This window comes from Pholcus phalangioides, unplaced genomic scaffold (assembly GCF_987345545.1).
Source record: "Pholcus phalangioides strain wild (caught in Gottingen) unplaced genomic scaffold, Ppha-v1.0 ptg000015l_1, whole genome shotgun sequence".
NCBI lineage: Eukaryota > Metazoa > Arthropoda > Arachnida > Araneae > Pholcidae > Pholcus > Pholcus phalangioides.
Window position 1 is genome coordinate 96,334,854 of NW_028301608.1, and position 22,110 is coordinate 96,356,963.

The following is a 22,110-nucleotide window of genomic DNA, read 5'->3' on the forward strand; positions in this document are numbered from 1 at the left end:
AAAGATTTTTACTTATTGCATTGTTGGTTGCTTTATTTTTTTCCTTTAGTATGTTTTCTCACAATACTTTTACATTTCTAGTGTGCTGGAGCCCAAAGGGTAAACAACTTGTGATTGGTAAGAAAGATGGATCTTTCAGCCAATATAAGCCAACCTTACAAGAAGTTAAAAAAGTTCCTGCACCGAAGCTTGAAGATGGAAATATCGAAGGTAGTGTTTTAGGTTTTATTTTTCATATAAAATTGTCGTTCTATTAAAAGGTTTTTGTAGAGATTATGTTTACTGTTATCTGTTGTTCTACAAAGTATCAGTTTGTTTAACCCTAATTTTTGGGGGACTTAATGGAACTCATATTTCTTATAACAGTAGTGTATATGTGAGTTTGTGCGCACCAAATCATTTTCCCCATTTGCTCAAAGCTTAGGAAAACATTGTATTTCGTAAAAATAAATAAAATTTCCCATATTCTAGCTTTAAAGTGAATAAATTAATGTCCAAAAGAAATTTTTTGAAAATCGTCAAATGTTCATGATTCATATCATTCATGTTCTGGATGAATATCGTTATGTTGTGAATTTTCTACAATGACTTTTGCTTGAAAAATTAATAAAATTTTGTATACATTTGAGATTTTTTTTAATGAATTACATGCTAATTTTGAAATTCATGAAATTCAACCATGGATTTTGCATAAGGTTTATACCATCCTATTTGCTATTAATTCAGCTTTCATTTTTTCTTATTATCAAAGTTCTTGATTTTTTTCTCTGTTTAAGTGCTGAATATGCATTGGTTGTCAACCACCCAATTTGCTGTTGTGTATTTGCCAAACGGAGGTGATACACCCTCCCTTGTCATAGTATCTACTCCAGTAAGTACAATTATATAGTATTTTCCAACTTACATTTATATTAGTGGTGCAATTAGATCTGTAAATACATATATAATGTACCAATATTTCAATATGGGTATTGTTACACAATAATAACCTGTAACTATGCTTCAAAGAATGCTATATTGGAGGGGAGGGATGAAGGATAAGTGATGATGGCTATGCAAATTAAGTGCTGTTTTAGGGATTAAATTACCAGTTATATGTAGCTGGATGGGGTTTTTGTTTTTTTTTTTGGAATATTTTCCAGATTCCAATTAAAAAATTATATATTTTCCAATTTACTGAATACTATTTCAGTAGATGGAACCTTCTGTTGAATGTTTATTTTCAGTCTGAAATCTTGAACCACAATATAACACTTCCTGAGTAATGTTAAACTTTCTATCGCATGTTTGCGAAACACTATAGAAATCATATTTTTTGTCAAAATTTACATGTAAGAAGCTATAGAGGCATTTTGCAATACGCTAGGATCTTCTAAATCTGGACAGCAACTAAATTTTCCCCCCTCAAAAAGTGACTTCGATGTTCTTTCTTCAACAGAATACAGTTTCGGCTTTTTCTATTACATTGGACATTTTCTTTCTCTTTTGTAGCACTTTCTCTCTCCCCCCCCCCTCCCTCCGATGTACTGTGTCCACTGGGACTGTTGTGCTTCTGGGAAAATGGAAAGAAATAGTAGCATCACTGCACAACTCTGATTGGTCAGAAAATCAGCTTTGATAAAACCAATGAATTATGAAAATCGCAACATGACTTTGAATCCAGAAGAGACTGATTCAGAAAGTAATGAAAACTGGGGTTATAAAGGAACAACATTAGTTCCAGTAAATCAGGTGATTCATTAGATAGTGTAATTGAAATCCTGGAACATGCAACCGTGGAAGAGATTATCAATGTCTGTAAAATTCAAGCACAGCTAGAAGAAAAATTGAAGTCATTAAACAGCAGAAAATTATGGATATGCTTCGAGCAATGCCTACAAAAAAATTGTTTAAATAATTAGAGAATTTTTTTTCTATGTATAACTGTTAACGTTATTTAAATTAGAAATTATGGTTTAAAATAAAATTATCTGTCATTATTTGCATATAGCTTTATCACTGAGCTATAAGGAAAGTGTAGTGAGGACTATGCGAGCCATCCCTATGCGATCGCAGCACACCCTTTCGGAGTGAAGTAGGTGAAACATTCCCTGAACGTGTTAATGCAATGGAACATTGCAAAATATGAGACCTATACATTCTGTTCTTTTTCACATTTCGACCAACAATTATGCATTCTTCGTCTTAAAAATTTTTTTTAAAATGAATACTTACTTTCGTGCAAGAAAAATACCCTTCTTATAAAAAGTTTAAGAGGACCTATTTTTTTTTTTATAAAAAACAACATACATTTCTAACATTGTTTTGCATTTTGGTGAAAACTTTCACTTCAAAAATTTGCAGCAGTGAATATTTCCGCAAATTACCTGCTGAAAAAAACTTTCAATGCAAGAAATGAAATAAAAATTAGAGAAAAAAAAAGTTTTTTAATGACATTTTTTTTCTCACGTTATGTATACATACAATTTTGTCAATAAACAATTTACAAACAGGTCCAGAGAGCATAATTTGAAATATTACAATCACAATTCACTTATATGTTTGCTATCAAATAATTACTTAGTTACAATGCGAACTTCTGTCTAGTATTTTATACAGAAAAACTCTGTAAATTTGAAGGGATTTTTTCCCTTTAACATATGCAATTATTCACGGTATATAAGAATTTCTTTAACAATTTCATTATGACTCTACAGCTGTTATGTTTTCTCACATTTCAAGGGTTCCAGAACCTAAAGAATTTCCTGTGTGTGTTTAAGACTTTGTATTATTACATACATAGCTCAGCAGTAATCAACACATTAAGGAAGATGACCAGGTGGTAGCCCAAAATTTCAATAAATTATATTTCACAGACAATACATTAGAACTTATACATTAGATTAATACTTTGAAACTAAAGTAACTTTGTATTAAACAGGCATTTTCATAATTATGCAGTTGAAGCTGAAGGAAGGCCATAGGTGCCAACAAGATTTTTTTCTCACGGCTTCCATCCATTTTTTAAGAACTTCAGGGTTTCAAAAACTTCGAGACTTTTGTTTAAAAACAAAAAGTGATTCTTTACCAGGCTTCAAGAAGGCAATAAAATCAGTCAACTATTGTTCATAATAATAGCCTATGGTAATTGTTTGATAATTATAACACTGTGATGATTACGATACATTGTTTGCTTTATGATTTTTCATATTTTATTTTTCATACTTAAACAAAAACTGATGTAAATAATATTAATTGCATTTTATTACTCATTCAGCATCCCCCCCCCCCGCTATAGATTAAATCATGGTCAGTCCCATCCACATTCTCACATTATTTTTCCAAAATTAATTTCACCAGAAATATAAATGTTAGGTTGTTTTTTATTTATACGGCATAATTATAGTTATTTAAAGCATTTTCAATTTTTTTAGGTCATAAATTCATTTTTTATGAAGCATATTTTGACAGTTAGTCAGTCATACAAATTCTAACCCAGATAGTTATAAGCAATTTCTATACGATTTCAAAAAAGCATTTATGACGTTTAAAATTCTTACAAAATTAATTTGTTATTTTGAATTATGCTCATTAAACAAAAATGTAATGAGAAATAAAAACTATGTGCATCTAATTTTATATTTGTATTATAAAAATCAATGCATCTTTTAATATAAAACCTTGTGCGCTTACCTATGAAACCAAAGTTTATTTCTATGTTCCTTTAATTTTCCCCATCGGTTGGTGCAATTATAGGCAGAACATGACATCCCCATTTGTGTATGTGCAGATGGACAGCTATTCTAATGAAATAATATGAAAACAACGGGAAGAAATACTGAAGATGGAAGTTCTCCCATAGTTTATATGCTGATAAATGTTTTGCCTACTTCGCTCCGTCACGCCTACTTATGTATTCCTTCACATCAGCTCGCACACATCCTTCTTATTGTATAGGGAGTCTTCACTCTAGTTGCTGTATTACTCAGTGAGCTTTATTGACTGTCTTTACAATGAAAATATGAATCAAAGTGCTCAAAGAGGTTATATATTACTGCTTTATAAATATGAAAAGTTGGGGGGAAGAGATTCCAGAATCCAGAAGAGTCTGGATTTGAATGTGTGCTGCAGTAAATTTTTTCTTCTTTTTTTTTTTTTTTTTTGCAGAAAGGAGCATCACCCACTTATATTAATTTTGGTGACATTTGTCTTGGAAGCAGCTCTGGGCGTAAATCAAGATATCTGATGCATCATCAACCAGAATGGTAGTGATTTGATTTGTATATATTTCACAATGTTTTCATTGAAGTAAAGGTATTACGAATCTAATATGGTTATGGTCACATTTCTTTATAGTACCATGAAGAAATGTGAAAAAAAATCATCATAGATGATGTAGCATAATGTAAAATGTGTTACTGATGTAACCATTTTTTTTATAAAAAGTGAACCATTTCCTTATATAAAATAGATTTCTCTTGCAATTCTGTAAAATAGTCAAATTTATCTTCAAGTAATTATGATCTCTTGTGTTATACTAATATATTTTCTATAAATTTATATTCCAAAAAGTATTGTTGATCTGCATTGACAATTCAAAATACAGTGGAACCTTGATAACTTGACACCCCAAAATTCTTGATGAACTTGTTGACTTAAGCATATGTCAAATGTCAAGTTAGTGAGGTTTCATTTATGTCGTGTACATGTAATTAATTATATATATATATATATATAAGCATAAGTATATCAAAATATATGTTATTTGTGAATGAGCAGTGAGATTGCCACAAGCTGCAAAAACTTTCATTTTTTAACTAAAAAATTTCAATCTAAAAAAATTTTATTTTTTAGCTTATTCAATCATCTCGTGCTCAAAAATTTCAGTTATCATCTGCTCTTATCTGTGACTTTCGTAGTCCACATGATCGACTTCCCAGGCTCCAAAAAGTGGAAAATTACCTTATCCTCATGAGGAAGTATTTTCGACCAACAAAGAGAGAGAGAGAGAGAATTGTTGAAATATACGATAGAAATATAATGAAAATATATCAACTGGTAAATCCACAGGCAATTTCAAAAAATTTGTTGGGGTAACCCAGTGCGAATCATAGTTGTCTTAAGCAGGTTTAAGTATCTTGTGTCAAGAGTTAAAGAGGTTTCTCCCCATTGAATTTAGTATTATGCCAACCATGAAAATCATAAATGTTGAGTTATCCAGGTAGTCGAGCTATCCACATGTCGAGTTATCAAAATTCTACTGTGTCGATATTTGATGGTACAATCATCCCAGAATTGCTGTTTAATTATATAAACTACTTTCAAAAAACAAATCTTCAGAAATAAGAATGAATTATAAAACATTGAAAATTCTGTTAGTAAACATGTTATAACTCTTATGTGAATTGTAAAATTTTTCAATGCACAATGAATAACTTTATTATATGAGAAAAAACCAAAACCATATTTCATAAAACTTGTGCATATTCATAAAAATACTCACTAAAACTATAATTGTGATTGAGTTGCAACCTATTAATTTTGAGTTTTGTCTGTGAAACTGTTCTTTTCAATTGATCCACTTTATTTATTATACTATTTTTTGTTGTAGGAATATGCTCATATCTGCATCTGCAAATGCTGTTGAAACTGCTGTCATTGGCTGTTCAAATGATGAGAAGGTTTGTATTATGAAATATTGAAGTAACTTATAGTATTTTTTCATGTTGATGACCATTAGATCTTACTGATTAGTTTGAAATATCCATAAGTATTGAAATAAAAGGCTGCATGTTTTTTGCAGAAAAAAAAAATGACTAGATATACTTTATTTACTGAATCTATGTCCCCTAAATCAAACATTCACCTTATGTCTCAGCAGAAAAAAATTAGTTGCAAATAAATGCTTTATTTATCATTTATATTGTCATTGGCATGGTTCGTATGGTCCTTGAAAACCTTGAAAAGTCCTTGGAAAAAAAAAATTTTTCAAGGCCTTGAAAATCCATAAGAGTCCTTGAAAAAGAAATTTTTTTTAAGAATTCTTTGAGAGTCCTTGAAAAAAAATTTTCCGAAATAGTTTTCGCCACTTTTTTTTTTACTCCATAAGTGACGTCCTTAAAGTGCAAAGCACAGGGAAAAAAGCCTTGGCAGCCAATAACCCTGGATAATTGGATTTAAATCAAGTTTTTTCCCATTATTCTTAAGCCGGGTTTTCGTAGGAGCAGGTTTTCTGTGCGGCATGCAAAGTGAATCGCCCAGCGTGACATGCCGCCACTCACCATTAATAAGAAAACAAGTTCGACTGTTTCCCTACAAGCCTCACGGCAGTGTTTTACATCGGGCGTGATTGGCCGACTGCTTCTGGAGGAGTCAAATGCATTGTGCTCCACTAGTTTTACCGATCTTCTCTTCATTTTTGTTTTCTTTCACTTCCCTTCATCGAGCTCGATGCTTCCCTTCAAACCGGAGCATGCAGATGACAGAGTAGCTAATGCCAGGGCCGTGAGAGAGCTGATGCGCCACGGTAGGAATACACAAACGCGTAGTGTGATTATGTAACATGTTTCTGTCGACGCGAAATGATCCAGTTCAGTTCATGCGGCACCAAAAACCTATGTTGGAATGTTTTTTCCCTTTTTATTCTCTGTGCACGTGGAACCGCTCGGCCCGACGCAATATGTAAATCGCCGGCGGCGTGCTCTCACCCTCACGGGAGCTCGGCTTTATACTGTAGGCTGGTTTTTTTCCGCATGTGTATGTCGGGATTGTTTTTTTTCTCCCTGAGATTGCCGGTTGTTGTTTGTCGGTCGTTTTATTTATTTATTTTTATATGATCGTAAATGATCTTGTTTTTTTTTCTTGCAACTTTTATGGAATAAAAGCTAGAGTTCAAAATGAACTTCCGATCATTGTTTTTTTTTCTTCAGCTCAATCGGCACGCTCTGGCCCCCAACAAGCAATACCTCCTCCTAGAGTAGAAGTCCTTCTGCTCCAGAAGGTATTGCAACAACCCACTTCTCTAGGAAAACCCGGCTTTATGGTAGCATGTATCCTGTGATCGTGTGTAGACGTATTTGGAGTCGTTGGAAGTCATTAAACTTTTGTACTAGATATTTTTTCTGGAGGACTTGAGAAATCAATATCTTAGAAAAAAAAGTTTCACAATTTTTGCCGAAATAATTTCAGCCTTTTGGTCCGTAAGTGAGCGAAGCTTCCTCTGATTACTGTCAACCATAGGCGGAGATTGACTTGGCAGTCTGTGGGGGCATGGTCATTATTTCTGGGGGCACGATGATGATGCCAATTCATATATGCATATATACATTAGATCAGTCAACTTCACCTTTCACGCTGCCCCCCCCCCCCCGTATCTCTACGCTTGTACAAGGTTCTTTAAAGAAAGAAAACAAAAAATGAGTAGCAAGTGTGTACTTTTGATTGCTTCTAAGAAATCCCTTCTATCAAGATTGGTTGCTGAGTGTGCCAGACAAAAATGCTAGCTGTGCTTCAATGGGTGAATCGGCGCTGAAATAAATTGAGCTTATATTACTGGAGGGAGTATGACAAAGGGCCATAACTAGAATTTTTGTATTGTCTTGCCGCCCCCACCAATTCGGTATTCGATAATTTTATAACAGTGTTCACCTAAAAATTGCCACCCGGGGCAGCTGCCCCCCCCCCTTGCCGGGCGCTGGTATGACGTCTGTGGTCTGCATAATTCCTTGGAAGATCACGTGACGCGTTGAATGTTGGCGCATCTACGTTATTCTCTAATGGCATCCATAGTTGTTTAAAGGAGTTTAAAACAATAAATGAAAGAAATAATGTCTGTATCGATGATATGATTCCTAAATTAATGAGAGATAATTCCTTCCAGAATTAATGAAAGAAAAAATTACAGAATTAATGAAAGAAAAAATTACAGAATTAATGAAAGAAAAAATTACAGAATTAATGAAAGAAAAAATTACAGAATTAATGAAAGAAAAAATTACAGAATTAATGAAAGAAAAAATTACAGAATTAATGAAAGAAATAATTACAGAATTAATGAAAGAAAAAATTACAGAATTAATGTAGAAATGTAATCTCTCTGAAAGTTTTAATAAAAATTAAATATGCGCCTATTCATGTGAAAAATATGCGTTTGTAAAAAAAGTCCTTGAGTTTTTAAGTTTTACTTTGAAAAGTGCTTGAATAGTCCTTGAATTTTTTTTCGTTGGGAGAGTACGAACCATGATTGATTCTAACATATATATGAACAGTTTCAGTTCTGGATAAAAAAGTAGCAGGGAGGGGAGTGGGGTGAACATTTTCTCATCCCATGCAAGATCAGAAATCCACCTGCGTTCTACCCGCCAACATACTCGGTCTAACCCTGTTTGGCATGCAAACATGCTTATTGTCATAAATCAAATTATCCGTAAACAAATCTTCCATATGTAGGGGTTTATTCGTGTTTCAATATAACACCAAACTTATCAAAGCACCAGAATCAAATGGGGGGGGGGGGTCAACTATATCCTTACAAAAATTGCTTCTTTTTTGTCATTGATATTGCTCCTGTAATAATATTGAAAATTTCTCTGGCAGAGATTCACTGAACCCCCCCCCCCACTTTCTCTCCAACCTATCATAATCTTTTCTTCCTCCACAAAGATAAGTCCTGCATTCTCACTTATGTTTTTACCACTATGGTTTAGTGTCTTTAATTTGTTTTCCTGCTTATGCCATTTTTCTGCCCCTTGAGGATTTTTACTTTATGCAGTTACATAATCCTTAACCTTTAAACTGCTCCCATCACAAATAGATGGTAAGCATAGTAGACTACTGAATGGTTTTTCATTTCAAACCGAGTACAAGTCCAGTTTATTGCCACGGGTAATTTACTGAAAAATGAGTTGTGCCAGAAGTGTACATGTGTATCTAACAATTTGGATGTGTGCATTTTTTTTAGTTCTGCTATCGATTTTTCAAACTGAGAGTGAAGTGTAATGATTGAATATTTGTATTGCTTCAGGTCTGTTGCTCTCTGTGGTCAGACTTTTTGATGGGAAGATCAGCTCGCATTCACACCTTAAAGTTGGGAACCACAAGAAAACATTTTTTGCAGACTATAACTGTAACGCTTGTGGGTTGCTAACCCAGGTCCTTATGATGTGAGTCCGTCACTGACCATGTTACAGTGTAGAGCACAGTAGTGTAAATTACACTGCTATCATTCAATGACTTTCAATACTAGATTGGGGGCAGTACTCCTTGCATATACAGAAAGGTATGTCTATTTGCACACTTCGAGGGTCGGGCTGGTGCTGCTCCTAAATATGAACAAGATCAATGTAGTTATCGGGTGTGTTTTCAATATTTATTTGTTGGAGTTATTTGCAAATTTTCAACTTTTTTTTTTAATATTTTCCAGAGTATGTGGAAATCATGGGCTTTGGAAGGTGGTGGAAGAGCAGAGCTTCCTATGATAAAATACAAAGAAACTTATCCATTAGGAATGGGTGTTATGTTTTGTGCTCAGAGGAAAGTAATCATCAGTAAGTTTTCATGTTTAATTAATAGATTTGATTTTTATTGTTGAAAATTTGTTTGGATCTCATATAAGGTTATTTTTTGTGTATATCCACTGCCCTCCTCTTTTTCAAATTTAATTTGCTATTGTAGCTTTTTCAGCTATTGTAGCATCTAGAAGTGCTGCATTGACATGCTTCAAAGTTTCATTTCAAGCAGGGTTGGCAGGTTTTTGACGCATGTCAGTTTTTGGCGGTTTAAACTGTCACGTCAAAAACCTCTGTCAAAAACTCAAATACCTCAAATACTGCTTTTCAACATATAAATTCCCATTGAAAATACGCACATTGATTGCATGTAAGGCTTAAAGTGACTATGCTGCAATACATAATGTGTGATTTTAAAATAATCTCCCCCCCCCCACATAATTATTTTGGACAATTATATACATGTATATATACTTGTAAAATATAGAATTTGAGTAGAGCATAGCATAAATCTACGGAAGGATATGTAATGTATTCAAGATAGTTTCAACCTTCTAAAATTTCTTCAACTGTTTATTTATATATGAATATATATATATTTGCATATCATCATCTGCTCTACTTTTTTTTTACCACAGATACATGTTTAAAAAGTTCTTTCATGCTTGCTATATATAATGTTGATTTCTGTTATTTATATTATCTAGACAATCCCAGATATTTAAAACAATATTCTTATTGTACATAACATTAGAATATATATATCCAGCAATCAAAATACTAAATTATCCTAAAATAATTTTTCCCCTGAAAAATTAATTAGTTCATTATTAGTCAAAATTTTTCATTGTTACCACAGTTTCTATTCTTGGGTTACATTTGGTGGTATATTTTTAAATGATAAGTGTTTTTTCTCCTTCAAAAAGACCTTATAAAAGTAGCCTGAATATACATATTTTTTATATAAAGTATCTTAGTTACTTAAGTTATATTACAATATCGAAATGGCTAATTTTTACCACATTTTCTAACCTTGGGCTATGCATTCTGACGTTCTATTTTTAGAAAATTCATGAATGGGGATTGCATCACAGATCTAAATGTAGTGGTATATTATCTCACAGGGTTTTGTTTTTCTTTTTCCTTCACCAAGAAGCAGCAACAGTAGTGACTGCATTATCATGCTAGGGGCAGATGGTCTTATAATCCAATAAAGACACCAGCTGCCCTTAAAGGACAAAGACCAGTGTACTAGAGAAAAGTCCAACTTTGCTATTTATTGTTTGAATTGTAAAGTAGTGAGAATTAATATGGAAACCAATTTCAGAAATTTCATTTGATATTTTTTTATGTTTAGTGAAACCAATTTCTAAGAAATCATAAATATTTAGTCTATTATTAGTTTAAAATATAATGAATCGTGGTGGAAGGCCACAGCATATAGCCTGGCAAAATTTTGATAAAGTAGAGAAAAATGGAAAGATATATGCAAAATGCATTAATTGTGGAGTTATGCGATGTAATCGTGTGGACAGGATGAAGAGCCATATAGCTCAGTGTATTGGAAGGGGCAATGATGTTGAACAAATACCTGATGTACAAAAAGCAACTACATCAACATCTACAGAGTCCACTGCTTCACAGCCTATTATTTTGTTGGAATCAACAGAACCTGAAATTTTCACTAAAAAAAAAAGCAAAAAATTGATGACTTCATTGTGAAATCAAATTCTGCTACAACTAAAAAAATTGAATTATTAGTGGCAAAGTTTTTTTATGCCAATAATATCCCATTCAGTGTTGTTGAACATTCAAGTTTCAAAGATCTAGTTTCTGCTTTGCGACCTGGTTATAATACCCCAAGTAGAAAAGCTTTGGCTCAGTCATTGCTTGATGAAGTTACAAGAGAGGTTGAGAAAACTGCAAAAGACAATCTCAGTGGAAAAGCTGTAACTTTAATTGAAGATGGATGGAGCAATATTCATAACGATCCAGTCATAGCTACATGTATATATTCTGAAGGTAAATCCTATTTTCTTGAAGCTGTTGAGTGTGGTGGTATTATGAAAAATGCAGATTACCACAAGCAAATAATTGACAATTCCAAACGTTTGGCCCACGATAAATATTCTTGTGAAGTAAAGGCAGTTGTAACTGATAATGTGAATGTAATGGAGAAAGCCAGGCAACTTTTGCTTAATGAGATTGAAATAGTTTATTAAGAAAAAAAAAACAATATATATAAATATAGTATTCTACTCAAGGGATCGCTTGATCCGTCCAGAGTATACAAACATAAATTTTTCTGTGGTGGCAAACACTTTCATATAGGCTACTAACAAGTGTACTAAGCAAAATACAAGTATAGAGATAGACAAATATTTCAAAGGCCTAGGTGACACAACACTATACTGGGGGCCGAGAAGTACCTTCCTATTGTAGTAAAATATTAATATAATTGATAATTAATTTTTTGAAAGCTCTTAATTCATTTTCATATTTTATTTCATTTGGCAGGTTATTAAAATATAATGGAGCCAAATATATGAATTGCTTTTGGGTTAATGTTTTTTTAGGTTGTATAATATTATATTGAAAACCTCGACGGAGACGTGTGTTTGTTGGGCATTGCTTGATTTCAAACCAAGTAGGATTTTTATAAATAAACATTAGACTTCGGTATATCATAGCTGCCAAGTCTCCCGAATTTTTCGGGAATCTCCCGAATTTTATCTTCATCGCTCGATTTCCCGAAAAGTTCTTAAATCTCCCGAATTTTTACAAATATCACGAAAATCCCTAATTGTCCCTAAAAGTTCCCTACTTCATTAAAAAAATCCCCGCTTATGAAAACAATCTTTAAGGAATTTCTTGTGGGGCATGAAGCCTCTTTTTTTTCCCTTTCGAAATGACGTCACACGTCGTAAATGGGGAAATTCCCTTTTTAAGGTAGTTTTACAAACCCTCCTGATGGTAACAAGAAAGTTGTTTGTCTTATCGTGCAGGGAAATGGCTTAGCAGCCAATAGTCCTGGATAATAATTGAATATTATGGTGATGCACATGTGGTCAAAATTTCTTTTGTTGAAGTTACGTACGTGCGATATAACAAAGCATGAGTAATGATAAGCAAAAACATATTTAATCAATTTTAAAGATACTTATTCCGTTGAATTTCCTTTCATCAAACGTTCCAGAAGAGGGCCGACTTTTCCTTTTTGTACAAGTTGTGTTACGGACATAAACATCGGTCATGGAAAGACTGCCATCATCACTCGTGAAATGAAAAAAAAACATCAAGCGTCACAAAAAGTCAGTGTTCTTCAAAAATTGACGGTGTTTTCCTTCATCTTCCGATGATTTTGGGGTCATTCGCGGAGAATGTTTGTTCACAGCATTTCTGATTGAACACAATATTTTGTTTTAGATCAGCATTGAAGTTTTGGCCTCCAATTTCACTTGTTTTTTGCGTAGGAATTTTATTCCCAAGGGTTTAACTTCCATGTGTGTAAAATCTCTATTTTAATTTGACTTCAGTTTTTGAGTAGGGATTTTATTCCCTACGCTTCAACTTTTATGTTTGGAAAATCCCTATTTTATTTGGAAAAATCCCTATTGTATTTATTAGGGAGTGGTTTTAGCATAAAATACGGGTGTGCGCGAAAATCTCCCGAATTTTCATTTTCAAAAGTTGGCAGCTATGGTATATATACAATTTTTCAATATTAAATCTATAGTCTGATTTATAATTATAGGCAGATGGTGTAGGGTTACAAGAGGAAATAATACTTATAGTTTTTTTCAGAGCACTTATTAAAACATTTAAATTGGACTCATAATCACCTCCCCAAACACATATAGCATACTGAATAAGTGAGTAGAACCAAGCAAAATAAAGTGTATGAATAAATTGAGGAGATATAATATTTTTTAAGCAATATAAACGAACATTCATGTATTTTATTTTGTTACTAAGCGCAGTTGCATGAGAGTTCCATTTCAAATTTTTGTTTATAGTGACTCCTAAATATTTATACTCTTCAGTTTTTAGACAATCGGACAAAAACATTGGTCATCAGAACATCCCAACTGATGGCATCGAATTATAAGTGTTTCAATATCTCTATTGTATAATTGAAAATTTATGTATTTAGTTTTGTTGAGATTCAAGGTTAACTTATTATGCCTCAACCAAGTGTTAATTTTTGTTAAATCTTCTTCAGTATCAGATTTCAGCATGGTATACGTTTGTTCTGACAAAACAATAGCTGTGTCATTGGCATAGCTAATCAAATCACCATGTAGATCCAGGTTATTGATATCATTAACAAAGATTAGAAATAAAATCGGTCCAAGAACAGAACCCTGTGGGACGCCAGTTTTAATAATCCTGTATGTACCTATTGTATCATATATTTTAACTGCTTGCATTCTATTTGACAGAAGTTTTAAACCAGTGATACGTGTTGCCTCTCAGACCTGAACAATATAACTTATGCATAAGAATTGGATGATCGACACTATCAAAGGCTTTTTTTAAATCTAAGAAATAGCAAGGGTTCTTTTGCTCTCGTTAATACTTTCATATACTTTTGCTGAAAATGTCAAAATTGCCATCTCAGTATTCTTATTTTCAAGAAAACCGAACTGATTGCTCGAAAAAAAATTAAATTGATTTAGAAAATTTATAATTTTGTGTTTCATTATCTTTGACCAAAATTTAATAGAATATGGGTGCTCTTCTCATTGGCTCAACTTACTCGGACAAGATCTAACACCTGAAGCTGTGCTCAAACAGGTGGTTAAAATACAAAAATACTTTAGAAACCATCATTTGCCTTCGGGATGACTTAATGAACATATGGGGTCAATAAAACCCCAATTACCTAGTAATACTCGATGGAAGAGTACACTTACTTGTCTTGAAACATTTTTACACAATAGGCCATTTTTTCAGAAAATAGTAGAAGATCGTGAAAATGACATTGACAAAGGAATTGTTATTTTAATCAACAATTATAATTTATACAAACAGTGTAAAGATCTTTCATTCCAACTCAAGCCAATAAGGGTTGCATTGGATATTCTTCAAACAGATACAGCTGCAATAGCTGACTCATGCCGTGATTGGCTAAGCCTTCTCAAAGAAAGTGCTCTTCTGCCTCATATTGAAAAGATACAAAACAGGATGAACCAGATTCTGAGACCATTTCATTATTTGGCATATGATTTGCACCCAAAATATAAAGGTGAAGGACTGACTGACGTGCAAAGTGATTTGACTTGCACATGGGCAACAGAGAAAATTAACGGTTGTCTGCCATTGCTAATTTGATATGAAGCGGAAGAAACTCCTTTTCCACCTTCTTATTTCAGTGCAGCAGGAAGAATGACAAACCCTGTGATTTGGTGGAAAGGACTTTCTAAATGTAATGCTTTTTCAGCTGAGCCTGCATCTGAACTCATAAAACTAGCAATGCTTTTGCTGTCCAGTCCTGCCAGCTCAGCCTCCATTGAAAGAGTATTTTCTAACTTTGGATTTGTCCATTCAAAACTTAGAAATCGTTTAGGTGTAGAAAAATGCACAAAATTAGTTACATGTTATCGGATGCTACGGGGTGAAAATGAACCATACTATTAATTATATATCTATTCTAGACATTTTGTACCTCAAATTCAAAATCGCAAATTATAATTAATATTTTGTTTCAATTTTAATAAATTAGTGTTTGAAAATGAAACATTGTAATATCAAAGTGCCTCATCATTAAGTTATATACCTATTCTATTCGAAACATTACAGTAAAACCTCTAACGGTTTTACTGTATACTTAAACTTTATGTATACTGTTGTTTAAACCTAACAACAGCCACGGGGGGGGGGGGGGGAGGAATATTGCCCACTTTGGGGAACACTGGTCTAGTTGAAGGTCCAGTGTGAAGAAAGAACTATTTGGTGTTGCTGATACACAGTCTTGGTCCATATCAGTTTTTCCTGCTTGCTGTGCACTACCTGAGCACTGCAAGCTTGAATTTCAGAATGTCATAATAGTGTTATAGATCGATTAAGCAGTTATTATAATATTATAAAAATATTATCATATACAGTGTGATCAGCGAATAAGCCCTTATTTCAAAATTAAATATATCTACAACAAAGATTAATAGAATTATGCGGTAAACGGTACGTTTATTAGCAAAACTGTAAGAATGTTGTACAGAAATTTCGAAAATTTAGTTGTTTTTTTTAATTTTTTAAAATTAAAAAAAAAAACGGGAGATTTTGGGGTTCCGAAAATTCTCATTTGTGTGAAGAGAAACTGCTGCATTCGCCTAAAGTTCCTGCATGGGCTGCGGTATGCGCCATGTGTGCTGACAAATTGTTCCAAAATTGTAACATAACGTTCAGTAGTAATCGTTTCTCACACGAAGAAGGGGGGGGGGGCGATAATGCCTCTGGCGCATACCACAGCCCATGCACTAACTTTAGGCAAATGCAGTGGTTTCTCTTCACACAAATGAGGATTTTCGGAACCCCAAAATCTCCAGTTTTGTTTTTTTTTTTTTTTAATTTTGAAAAATTTAAAAAAAAATTAATTTTCAAAATTTCTGTACAACATTCTTACAGTTTTTCTAATAAACGTACCATTTACTGCATAATTCTATTGATCTTTGTTGTAGAGATATTTAATTTTGAAATAAGAGCTTATTTGCTGATCACCCTGTATTTTAATATAATCCATTATATACAGTAACTATTGTAATCAGTTACAGAATGAAATGTTATTTCACATTCTATGTACGTGGATTGCAAATTTAAGTTGTTATTTTTCTTATAGAAATAAAACTACCTCTCCCAATAGCAGCCACATTTTCACGTTCCCATTAGGGCCATTGTTAGGAGATTTTATTGTAATTATACAACCCCTTGGAACAATAATGACATATCTGAAAAGTACTTGTTATTTGGATGCTTTTTCTAATTGGAAGTATGCCTTTGTTTAGGACCAACATAGTTCGCCAGTAAAATGCCATAGGCCCTGTTACCTATGCACCCTGCATGGAAAATGTTTGATAAAAAATGTATGATTAATCAACTGATTAATCTATTAAATTGAGTTATGGATTAACCAGTTAAAAATTTTCATAAATTTCCCAGGCATCGTTCGAAAAACTTTTTCAACCTCAAAAACATGCATGCTCTTATTGTGTGCAATAGAATAGCAAATAATCATAGTTGAAGAGTTGTTTCTTGTGTAGTGAATTTCCTCGATTAAATGTTTTAGTAGCACAGAAGTTACAAATATTTTTTGTAAAATATTTGTAAAAAAAAAAAAATTTCATTGAACATCAGTCATCATAATAGGTGAAGACAATATTTCAATTCAATGAAAATGTATGTGAATGCATTGAATGAAGTAATGAAGTGTATTATGAAATTCCATATTTCATGACTCAAATGGTTTGTTACATTTTCTATTAATTCAGAAGGTTCATTATTTTTTTCTATAGGTGAAACCGAGTCGCATCCTCCAATGCCAATATTTTTCATCCTGTCAACCTGTGGACTTCTCTGCCCTTTTCACATGCTCAATACCTTTCCAGGAACAGCGAATATTGTGTATCCATCAGAGCCAATCAGTAGAGATGGAGAAAGAAAGCCCAAAGGTATGTGAAAACCGTAAGGTATATCTTTACCATCTCATATTTTGAATGACTGTTAAAAAAATGTCACTGTGACATTTTTAGCATCAACTAAATCAACCACAACTAAGTCATTAGCAATTTTATATAAAGTTGTGCATCGATTTATATAGCATTACACGAGCACTGTCGATAGCATACACCCTATATAGTATAGACCATATATGTTACACAGCCAAAACCTTGGAGTCTAGTCAGTTTGCAAATGTTCCAAGAGGTGTGGCAGAAGTCTGATCACTCGAAATGACTATAGTGGGTTTTTTCTACTTTGGCTATTTATTCCATGAAGTGACCGGAGATCCCTAGCCAAAATTTGATTGCTAATGTAAGATAGTCCAGTAGGTGGCACACCTATTTCTTCTGTTTGATGGTGATGTGCACTTGGTAAGAAAAATTTTTCTATATTGTGACAATAATATTCCATTTGTCGTCTTCTTATCAGTGAAGGTCATTATCCTTCTGTAACATTCTTCTGATTCGGTAGGCGCCAAATCTACTTGTTGCTACAAGTTCACCTTGTTGCAACAAAGTGATGATAATAAATGTAATATCATGGCTTTTTCTTCTGACTTTGGCTGATTATCCTATGTAATTTCACGAGCTGGCTGGCCAAGATCAGAAAATCAAGAAAAGATCAGACATTCTCTGGTCAATTGACAGCAAAATTGCCTAATACATGAAATAGCCAACCAATTCACAAAAATAGCCTATTTCAGGCTTTGGCCATAATATGTCAATTCCCCCTCCAAATTTTTGCCACTAAATGAGATAGATGAAAAATCGGGAGGGGGGGGGGCAAAGTTTTAACAGGGTTAGATTATATTTTATTTTATTCTATGAAAGTTACTGTTCAATATTGTTTATATTTTCACTGTTTTTTCTGTTGGCATTTTTGATAATGTTACAGTAGTGATCTTCCAAAATCCAGTAGAAGGATATAGGATGAACAAAAGTGAAAGATGGTTAAATAAAGTGAAAGAAAATACAACTATGCAGCTTATTGTAGAATAGATTTGCTTCCTTAAATTTCTGTTAAATTTTATGATAGACTATCATTTTATTTCCCCATTCGTCATAAGTGAATTCTGTTTGAAGTTAGGCTTAATTCTATACTATTTTTCCAAAAATTATTTATTTTTTTGCGAAGGAGCTAATCTTGGTGTAACTGCAAGACAGAGTGGGCCTACTCAGATTCAGCCAATTCAGATGCAACAAATGGCACCTGCAACTCCTCCTAGGTAAAGAAAAATTATTTTATGCATATGATTTCAAGTTATTGATATTGTGACAAGACTCAGAAACAGTACTGAGAATTGATTATCATCAACTCCATACTCTCTAAGATTAACAAGGAATATTTTGTTTTCATTATTGTTTTCTGAAATATTCCTCTGAATGTTCGTGATGTTCAGGTTAGAGTTCAAGTGAATTGTTGCTGTTGCTCAATAGCAAATAAAGGAAACTACACGACAATATAATTTCGTAAAAAAAAATCATTCTTGAGATTGGTTTTGCTCAATGTTATTTCATTTCAAATCTATGTTGGAAAAATTAATGAGAACTTTATAATGGTAATTATTTTAGTGAAGCATGCTGAAGAAATGACACTTCATTGAAATTGACATATGCACTTTGTAGTTAAGAATATGTTTATATGAAAAATATTATTACGGGTCTTCCAGCTTACTGAAGCCATCTTCAGGGCCAGTTTTTCCATCCTTCCAAGTATCAGCACCTGGTCTACAAAAACAATCGCCTGTGCCACCAATTGCAATGAAGTCAAATACTTCATTACCACCATTTTCATCCATAAGTTTTCAGCAAACACCACAAAATGTTGTGGTGCAACAATCAGGTGTATTCGGTGAGTTTTTATTGCTCTTTATATGGGTTTTGGTATTTTACCATAACTCTACTATTTTCTTTTGTGAAATATTATGATCTAATTCAAATATGTTTTTTTTTCCATGATTAACATGCAGAATTTTATTTGAAATTTACCAATCATTTATTTTATATAAATAAACATAGCATAAAACAATACATATAACATTCAAGGTCAGGGTTGAGTTTTTGAAGTCAAAAACTGGTTTAAACTAACTGGTTAACTAAACATTAATTTTTACATAATTAAAACAATATATATATATAAATTTGCAATTTTGAATTTTTCACATACAAAAAGTCTAGAACAGAAAAAATAATATATAATTTTACAGTTTCATTCCATCTAAACTACCTGTGTTCAATTTACTAAGACCAGGATTACATGTAAAAAATTGATAAAAGGTCTTGTCAAAACTTGAAGAAACAACCAATAAGCGTATTGTTTGCATTCTCTCGAATGTAACCGATACTCTTACTGACCTAAGTGAAAGAGAACTGTTTATTCAAAATATGTGTGATAGGGGATCATGGTTAGGTTCTTCACTTTAGTATTGTGATTATATAGATGATCAAATAATAACAGGAATCAACATTACATACATGGGATAAAAGAACTTTGTTAATACCTATCTATTATGAAAAGAATGCAGCAGATGTTTATACCTACGCACATATATAAGCAGTTAAAGAAATTCTGGAAGATTGAGAATCCTCTTGAATTGAGCAACATCAAATCAGTCTATAGTTTTCCCTTCAGCTTTTATGTTATGCGCTATTCAAATTGTATATTTAAAAAAAAAAACAAAAAAAAACGTACAGTCAAGGCTAGTTATAATGACCCCATGTTATAGTGACCATTCCACTATACCAGTTGGTAGGATAAGTCCCAAATGTTTTCAGACAATGACTTTTGTATCTGTTTCTCTTTTGATATAACGACCCTCCCAATATAATGTCTGTTTTCAATGGAAAGAAGACGGTCGTTATATTGAGCATCGATTGTATATTGTCCAAAATAATTCTCCAGAGAGTAGAAAATTATTTTACAATCATATTAAGTATTTATTTTTTGTATAACATTACCACTTTAAATATTACATACAATCAATGTGTGTATTTCAATGGGAACTTTTATATTCAAAAGCAATATTTGAGGTTTTTGACTTGACAGTCATTCGTCAAAAACTTGCCAACCCTGTTCAAAGGAAATAGACGTGGATAACTTACGCAGATCCTGGTACATATTCTGATATTCTTTGGATACTTTTATCTAAATAAAAATAAAATGTCTAATCAATTTAAATGCAAAATCAGTCATTTTTCAATACAGCAATGTTGTGTTATTTTGCAATGCGAGTTCAATTCCTTCATGCAGGCATGCACAAAATATTGTCATTTATGTTCATAAGGTAGAAGTAATGCAATATGTAATAATCACAAATTTTTACATATTTAAGAGAGAAATAAATTTTAAAGAAAAAGTTGTGAGAACTTCATCGTAGTATTTGATGCTGAACAATTTCTTAAACTTTTTATTCAGTTTTGTATTTAATTAACAATGGTATTTTTTATTCAGTTCCAGTAGTCACTCAAGCTGTTGTGCAGAGTAGTTCTCCTTCATTACCTGTATTTCAACCATTTACAAACTCTCCCAAGCAACCAGGCTCGTTTCTTTCTGGCCAGCAACCTGCATTCATGAACAAAGATATTGGTCAAGTTGCTCCTCAAAATTTAGTTGCATCTACATCGGTTGTTCAACAGCCTCTGCCAGCATCCAAAACTGATGGAATGTCTGATGCAATGGTCAACAAAAATGACTTGATACTTTCAAAGTCTTTACAGGAGATACAATCTAGAGACTCTCCTTCAAATCCATCTAGGATTGAGGTAAAACTATCTCACCTGATTCATATTCATTTGTTTTTTCTAGTCAGAGAAGGCATAAAATTTACAGATGATCATTTTTATTGTGTAAAAAAAATGCAGCAATTATTTAATAGTGACTGCTGTGTCCACCAGGTACTTGTGAACCTGGTAAAATTTATAACATGCATTCTTGTGTTTTGATTTAGTATCGAACTTGCATATTATCCTAAATCGCAGGTAAGACTGTGCTCATTCACAAAATTTCACAAGCCTTGATTTTATTTTGTTGTCTTTGAGATTGAGACTTTTCTGTTGCAGGTTTTCATCTAGTATTAATCAAAGTGTAACTGTGAATTTATTTTTAATTTTATGATCATGGTATGTAAAGGGTCTCATACCTTTTAACAGTGAAGAACTATGCTGTAGTAGAAATATATTAAAATTACTACTTAACCATTGACATGTTTCAATTTTTTTACACATTTTTGATTGTATATGCTATTCTATGTCAGTATAAAGTTTTACATATTTCTTATATTTTTAATTTTTTACCATGTTAAAAGGACCCTTTAATAGTAAACAATAATTAATTATTGGCAGTACTATTTAAAACATGAAAGTTTTGCCCATTATCAAAGGTAGACTTTCAAAATGCGAGACATGCCACCTATGAAGGCAGCAAACTTTCTTGGGCTTCAAGAGAACTTCAGAATCATTTAAAATATGCAGTGATAACATCTCTGAATAATGATGTGGGAATCATACAAGAGTCTGTTGTTTGACTGATAGTCCATATATCAATTTGAAAAAAACAAAATTACAGTATGCTCTTGATAATCCAGGACGTATCAGACAAGGATGTGCCAGATTACCAAAATCATGAATTACGGGAATTCAATTGAAAAAGTTTATGTAGATAATATGAACTGCATAAAGACATGCATTTCTCTTCTGTGCTCCAAGAAAATCCACCTATAAAATGCTGAATTACTGGATGGGCTGGACTGGTGCACGGACAGATTATTGAGAGTCTACTGTCATATTCATAATATAAGAATATAAAAATCTGGTGTAGTATGACTTTTCAGGTTCTTGCACCAATGTAAAAACCAAGTTGATGTTACTCAAAGTGCTATACTAATTGTGTCATATAAAGCTGGACCCTAATT

The 22,110-nt window shown here is 32.7% G+C and overlaps 1 protein-coding gene across 1 annotated transcript in view; it reads left to right on the plus strand.

Moving 5' to 3' along the window:
- Nucleotides 1-22,110, plus strand: part of Nup214 (nuclear pore complex protein Nup214) — an 82,883-nt gene that overhangs the window by 18,882 nt on the left and 41,891 nt on the right. The window contains exons 6-14 of the mRNA XM_089244839.1: nucleotides 82-210; nucleotides 777-871; nucleotides 4,147-4,244; nucleotides 5,591-5,660; nucleotides 9,401-9,524; nucleotides 16,997-17,152; nucleotides 18,336-18,426; nucleotides 18,871-19,052; nucleotides 20,652-20,962. Of these exons, the coding sequence (XP_089100965.1) occupies nucleotides 82-210; nucleotides 777-871; nucleotides 4,147-4,244; nucleotides 5,591-5,660; nucleotides 9,401-9,524; nucleotides 16,997-17,152; nucleotides 18,336-18,426; nucleotides 18,871-19,052; nucleotides 20,652-20,962 (1,256 nt within the window). The remainder of the gene's footprint in view (nucleotides 1-81; nucleotides 211-776; nucleotides 872-4,146; nucleotides 4,245-5,590; nucleotides 5,661-9,400; nucleotides 9,525-16,996; nucleotides 17,153-18,335; nucleotides 18,427-18,870; nucleotides 19,053-20,651; nucleotides 20,963-22,110) is intronic.